General features: G+C 48.2%; 1 protein-coding gene across 1 annotated transcript in view; it reads right to left on the minus strand.

Annotated features, from left to right (window-relative positions):
- Positions 1-5,229: 5,229 nt before the first annotated feature.
- LOC126998721 (uncharacterized) overlaps positions 5,230-7,500 on the minus strand; it is a 40,487-nt gene continuing 38,216 nt past the window's right edge. Inside the window, exon 4 of the mRNA XM_050860710.1 lies at positions 5,230-5,420. Coding sequence (XP_050716667.1) covers positions 5,230-5,420 — 191 coding nt within the window. The remainder of the gene's footprint in view (positions 5,421-7,500) is intronic.

The following is a 7,500-nucleotide window of genomic DNA, read 5'->3' on the forward strand; positions in this document are numbered from 1 at the left end:
CTGGCTTGCTCTGCCCCCAGCTGCAGCGCCTGTCCGTCCATACAGCCCCCATATCCTATACACGTCAGGGCGTCCAGTGAACGGGATGTAGGGCATGATTTGAACCTCAAAACGAGCCGGTGGCGCCCCCTTGCAGAAGGAGCAGGGGAGAGGGAGGGGGAAGAGCCTGTTTGGTATGCATGCCTTAAGTTCGCCTGAGGCACCTCTGCTAGTTACTGCTTCTGCTGGCCCGCCGACCACCACACAAACTTTATTCTGGCAAATCATTCTCTCACACACAGTTCTGGGGCGAGAGAGAGGACAAACAGCGCCACGTTTGATGCTGTAACTCGTTATTTCAGGACTAAGTCACGGCGCAGCTCACCTCGAAGTCGGGCTAGAGCCGAATTCAGGTGAAGGTGGAGGCCAGCAGCCACCGTCTCGATAAATCCCTCAGCGCTGCTTCTTTTACTGGAATGTCCACCAATTTTGCAGTATGACCACAACGCTTCTTAGTAGAGCAGCCGCCCACCTGATCCTCCTTTATTTATTACGACCGTCATAGCGGGGGCTGAGTGTGTGTGTGTGTGTGTGTGTGTGTGTGTGTGTGTGTGTGTGTGTGTGTGTGTGTGTGTGTGTGTGTGTGTGTGTGTGTGTGTGTGTGTGTGTGTGTGTGTGTGTGTGTGTGTGTGTGTGTGTGTGTGTGTGTGTGTGTGTGTGTGTGTGTGTTTGGTCTACCCGGGCCACGTCAACTCGAGTCGGTCATCAACATAACCCCGGCCAGGCCTTCTCCCTCTCGTCTGTGCCGCCGCTTCCCTCTCCTCGCCCTCTCTCCTTCTCCTTCACCTCTCCTCACTCCCCACTCGCTTCTGCCCACTGTGACTCACCCTTTGCCCACTTGCTAACACACACACACACACACACACACACACACACACACACACACACACCATTTTTTCCGCCTCTCACCGGCAATCCATCGCCTCTCTTTTACTACTTCCCCATTCGCAACTCTCCCCTCAGCACTCCACAGCCTCACTCACCCTTCCTTCTTATTCCCCACTCATCCCCCTTCCCCCCTGCCTATCCCCACCTGCCCCTTCCTCTCGCCGGCCGCTGCCCACTGCCTCCTGACAACCACCTCCGAGCCCATGAAACCCCTTCAGGTTCCTGTGTCTATATATATTGTAGATTCCATTACTTTTTCACCTCTATTTTTTCTCCTTCCCCCCTCGGCATATCTTTCCTCCTATCCACTTTAACGGACTCCTCCAGAGGGTTTGTGTTTCTCTACCTCACGCCACTGCCCACGCCCCCACACCACACCTCCTGACCCCGGTATTTCCTTCCCTCTCAACTCCTGCCCTTCGCCAGGCGCAAAAAACACCTTCATTTTAATAATCCCTCTCGTGTTCTTTTCGCCTCACCGGCTGACTTAGTTCCTCCCATCGCGGCAGCCTCGCACTCACATTTACTTAAGTCAAAACGACAGATTCGCCTTGCATACTCCAACTCACTTATTCGTACCCTCCCCCCCCCCCCCAATCTCTCTCTCTCCCACACCCCGCAACACACACACACACACACACACACACACACACACACACACACACACACACACACACACGCCAAGTGCAAGTCACCATATAGACAGCCTCACACACACCTCCCACTTCAACTTCGCATCTACTTTTCCTCCTCCTCTTCCTCCTCTTCTTCTTCTCCTACCACCTCTTCTCCTTTTTCTCCTACTTCTTCTTTTTCCTTTTCTTCTTCTTCTTCGTCTTCTTCGTCTTCTTTGTCTTCTTCTCCTTCTTCTCCATCTTCGTCTTCTTGGTCTTCGTCTTCTTCGTCTTCGTTCTTCCTTTCTTCTTTCTTCTTCTTCCTAATCCTCCTCCTCTTTTTTCGATTTTTTTCCTCCCTAACTCCCTGCCTCGTTTTCTCAGCAGGCGCCTCATCCCTCTCCGTCCCTTCGCCTCTCACTCCTGCACTCACTCACAGCCTTTGGGCGTGGGAGGCGCCTAAACCAACCCGTGGGATGTCAGGAGAAATCTGGAACCTTCTTTCGTTTGTGGACTTTATTTCAATGCATAGTGTGATCCGTTAATCCAGTGAATCCTATATATGAGATGTCACCTGCTAATCCGTTCGACCTCTACATAATTAGGCATTGGCGTTTCTACGGATAACTTAATCAACCACGACTGTTCAACCCATGCAAAACTCACAATGCCACGATCATTTCAGACATTCCGACTACTAATAACAGTAAGGCTTATAATTCCAATACTAATATCAATAATACTAATACTAATTTTACCACTATCTTTATCATATCTTCCATATATTCCAGCTTCAAGACAACCACACAGTTTATCATCTCCAAAACTATTGCAGCGATATCTTTGCCACGCGCTTCTTCCGTCAGCAGGAGGAGGAGGATGACCCAGCACGGGGCGTCACAACTGCTATCACTCTGCAATATTCTGAATACTTGCGTTGCGTCCACAGAACAGGTGCCTCGTTACACAGCATGACGCTTCAGTTTGCGCCCGTCCGTCAAACAAAACAATAATAAATAATAAAAATAGTAATAATAAGAAGAATGATAACAATAAAAACGGCAAACAACAAAAATAATGATAATAATAATAATGATAATAATGAAAATAATGATAATAATAGCAATAATAATGATAACAATAATAACAATAATAATACGAAAAAAAAAGAGGCTGAAGAAGAAGTTGCCATCAAGTTCTAATCGTAGTCCTAAGGAGATGAATAAGTACATGCTAGATCTGTTTCAGTATTTGATGCTTTGAAACTTGCGTAAGGCTCATCACCTACCAATATACTTACTTCAATCGTCATAATTTCTGGCATCGAGGTCATAAAAAGACATAATGACGCTAACCAATGATTTTTTTAAGTTCTGGAATACGAGAACTTTCAATACAAAAGATCGGGAAGCACTGCAGCCAAACTAAACCTTACACATCATCATCAACAGACGGGACAGCAGCAGCTCAGAGGGGGGGGGCGGCTGCATGAGGGGTGGGAGAGGAGTCTGAGGAGATGCAGTTGGTCAAGCGAAGGTGAAGAGTGCACGTAGGATGAGAGTAAGACACGGATTGTTTACACGGCCGCAGAGCCAGACACGAACACACGAAGGTTACAGCGACACGAGTGATGCCCTGCTGGAGGCGCTGAACGAGGCGGCGAGATGGATGAGTGAAGCGTCAGATCGCCTCGAGGCCCCCAGGAGAAAACACGAGGAGTTCGCGGCCAGGGAACGCACGCGAAGGAAGACAATGGAACAAACGAGGCAATTACTATTCATAAGAGGGATTAGGAAGAGATAGCGAATGAATCACAAGACGAGACCAAAAGAGAAACTAAACAATGAAAGAAATATGCGCCAGGGGAGAGTAAGAGGCACGATGTTTATCATTTTATATCGTGTTCGTGCTGGGGTTTGATTTTTCTTTTTTCTTTTTTTTTTCTTGCATCCACGCGGTCGGGTTACTGACATGGTTAACTTATGCGGTATTTGCACTTCGCAGGCGTGAAAGTAATACGTAAGTGAAAAAAGGCTAAGAATACCACTTGTTGTAATGACTCTGCACATGCGTGAAGCAAATAAAGAACCACGTGATGGATGGACGGAGCTTCGTTGAAAGAAGAGGAATGTGTGTGTGTGTGTGTGTGTGTGTGTGTGTGTGTGTGTGTGTGTGTGTGTGTGTGTGTGTTTGAGATAAATAGCCACGGAAAAAAAGCGCAAAAAAAAACTTGGAATATTATTTACCATGCTAATAACTTCCTCAAAATACAAAGTGGACGTGGGCATCGTATTTGCGGCATCGCTCTGCCCGAAAAGCTTCCAGCCTCCAAAATTCCTCCGAGCAAGAAGTCACTGGCCTGACACCGTGACCGTAAGAAACACAACACTCGGGTCTGCTCGCCGCGGCAGGACAAGCGTAGTACTCCAAGAATTCTGATTTCGAGCTTTATCAAATTCTTTATCGCAGGTGCATTAACATAGCAGCGCCTTCAGAGCACATTCCGAATCGAATTTCTTACACGTCCCCTCGGCCACATGTATCACTGAGGGCAACACTCAAAAGGTTCTTGCAGCACAACTTTTTTGGGAGCTAGAACACTGGAAATCCGGTTATAGTTAAAGGATTAGATATTCACCTCGCTCCCAGTCTGAACAAATGGCGAGCCTTACCTTAGCATGGGCGAGCTATAACGAATAAATCTAAAGGAATGACGCACAAGTGGCGGCGCAACATCTGTTAGAATCCAGTAATGTGAAAGGAACGTGATTAAAAAAATAAATTATGTATAAGCCAACCCATAAAATCTGTTAGAAATGTGCACAGCAGGAAATGAAAACACTTTGAAAACGAAAAAAATAAACTCAGTAATGTGGCGGTATGCAAAAACCTAAAATTAGTGAAAAAAAGCATATGCGGTTACATTTAATGCTTCGCTGCAAATTTCAGGAGTTTTAGCAAAGGTCGTGGCGAGGAACGTTTAGCGGGGTCAAGGGCTTGGCAGGGCGGCGAGACTGACGGCTGGGAATTGCGAAGATATATGGAGCCGAGATGAGTGGGCCGCGGAGGTCTAGGGAAAAGAAAGAAAACTTAAACACACACGTTGATCTCTCTCCTTCTTTCTCTGTTCCTCGTTTGCGTGCGCGGAATCAACCAGCCTCGTTCCCTCACAGTTGCTGGTGGCCGTGGAGCCGAGAGGAGGGACCACCTCATCGCGGAGAAGCCCCCCGAATGAGGCTGCTTAGTTTTCGAGGCATGCGCGTGATGGCAGGATCAGGCAATATATATTTGAAGGCGGTGAATACATCTGCATACGTTTGCGCTCCCGAGTCTTGGGTTTCTTGGGTTAAGTGAAGAAACAACTCTTTCATATTACTGCAAGAAATGACCGGGCTTTTGGGTAATCGGAGCTTCACTTCAACAAAATGTTACGAAGGCTCGGCGAAGGTTCCTGGAGTTCGCCGTGGAAGCTTACCGGTACCGAGGAGCTCCGACGGTCATTCTAGCGGCAGTTAGTTGGGGATTCAGTAAGTCCACGGGCATCGGCGACGTAAGGTAAACAACTTCCAAAACATAAACATAAGCAGGCTGCATTCATCTCTGGAATATATTATCCCATCTTGGCTCACGTCATTATGATTGATGCAGCCGCTGTAGTGCAGCCTCCGGCCCGCCCCTGCTGCGATGGTCAGAGAAGGACCAGCCCAGCGGAGGGGTGGGGCGCTGGGGAAGAGGTTTGCGAATTGGAGGCTGCGTCCGAGATGATGTGGGGAAGGGAGAAGAGCCGGAATGAGGAGAGCCGCGGGTGTGCTATGAGGGACGGGGCGGCGGGAGGAAGGGAGATTATTGTAGGTGATGGCTTGCCGCTTAAGATGAAAGCTGAGGAACCATAAGTAAACGGTGCGGGATAAACGTGTTGGGGGAGGGGGGAGTGTGTGTGTGTGTGTGTGTGTGTGTGTGTGTGTGTGTGTGTGTGTGTGTGTGTGTCAGGTGTGTGTCAGGTAAGAGAAACGAAAACACACAATGGATTAGACGAGAAGGCGACAGAGGCAGGGTGCGCAACAGAACTGAAGGATGAGGGAGGCGAGGATGGCACGGACGAGAGGGAATGGCGAGAGGATCCGAGGCTGTGTGACGAAGCTTAAAAATACTCGTCAGTCTTAAAAAAAATACGGTGCAGTGTTTTCTCAGCATTAAGGCGCTTTGCTTGCATTCCCTGCCTGGCCAATGCCTTGTAAAACGCTCCCTCAGTCTCACGCAAAAAATATACAAAAGAATAAATAGAAAATACAAGAATATCACTCAGAAACATTAGGATAGCCAAAACATCAAGAAAAGAAATTATACGCGAATACAAGGGGAAATCTTCATACAGTTCACTAGCAAAGAAAGCCGCACTCATTCCAATAAGAGAAACAATTGCATAGAGTATTACTTCACAGAACAGGAAAAAAAGATGGTAGGAGGGTCAGGTGGAAGATGAGAAAGAGAGGAGAGGAGAGGAGGAGGGGAGAGGAGGAGAGGAGAGGAGTGCAGAGAGAGAGGGAGAAACGGAATGAGGGGCGGTGGCTAGGTGTGATTGCTAGGAGCCTGGATGCTGATATCTGGTTCCCGGGATCACTGTGTAACTGGCCCTCGTACTCATGGGGAATCCGCGGGTTCTCAGCTCACGTCGGCTACTCGGGTTAGGCCAGCTGACGGACGGGTTATTTCCTGAGCTCCTGTGACCCTCCTGCACAGGCCCGAGTGTCATAGGTATCTTCTCTCCTCTTGTCTTTTGTTTTCATCTCTCCGTCTCCATACCCGTCTTTCTCCTCTTCTCTCCTGCCTCTCCTAATTCTGCCTCTCTTCTCTTCTCCTCTGTACAGTCTCGAGTGTCAAAGTTATCTTCTGTTTTCATTTCTCTCTTCTCTCTCTCTCTCTCTCTCTCTCTCTCTCTCTCTCTCTCTCTCTCTCTCTCTCTCTCTCTCTCTCTCTCTCTCTCTCTCTCTCTCTCTCTCAGCCATGTCCAATAACATTCGCCGCACACCAGCGTGACTCCATTTTTTCTCCCCCTCCGTGCACACCTTTTCGTCCCAACACCCCTTAACTTTCTCACCTGCTCTCCCGCCCATACTCCCTCCTAAACACACCTTTCCTCTCGTATTACGTAAGGCGAGTCAGCACACAGTAACCTTCTACTTCAACACTGCCCCCACCACTCCTGCTTCAACGCACTGCTGTCCACATACCACCTCAACATTGCCCCCATCACGTCTACTTCAATGCAATCAACTCAGAATAACGCAACGCACATTACACTCCCACCTCAGCATCCTAGTACGTCCAACTCTCCTTCCCCTCCTCCTTCCCGCCTCCCTTAACCCATACACACGTCAGCTATCTGTCCCCATTCTATGAACTCAGATTGCCCGCTTCTTCCCGATGCTGTACTGGGGAAGCCAAACAGCAAAGAGAGACAAGAATGACAAAGAATTTAAAGTACAGTAAAATGCAAATCAGACAACACCGAGAAGAGACCATGTTCGTCTTTTTCTTCACCGCATATTACCCACTTCCGTCAAAGTTATTACCTCACCACCACCACCACAGCTATTGATAGACCATTGACTGTTACCATCGGCACTTCCTTCCCCTCTCACCATTGTTATACTCCCAAGGCTCAACAATGAACATCATTTTTCATCAGCCCCCAAGATTACCAAATCCCTCGATACACTCTTAACACTCATGCGAAACTCAACCACACCCATCACCCTTAATGAGCCGAGGACTCCAACAACAACAACAACAACAACAACAACAACAACCACTATTACTACTACCTCAACCAATGGCAACGACAGCGACTCCACCCAACCAACACCACTACTACCACCATTATACCTATCACCACTACTACCAACATCACGACCAACATCATCATCACCGCAGCTAAACATCCTGACGCCAACCCAAC

This window comes from Eriocheir sinensis, chromosome 15 (assembly GCF_024679095.1).
Source record: "Eriocheir sinensis breed Jianghai 21 chromosome 15, ASM2467909v1, whole genome shotgun sequence".
NCBI lineage: Eukaryota > Metazoa > Arthropoda > Malacostraca > Decapoda > Varunidae > Eriocheir > Eriocheir sinensis.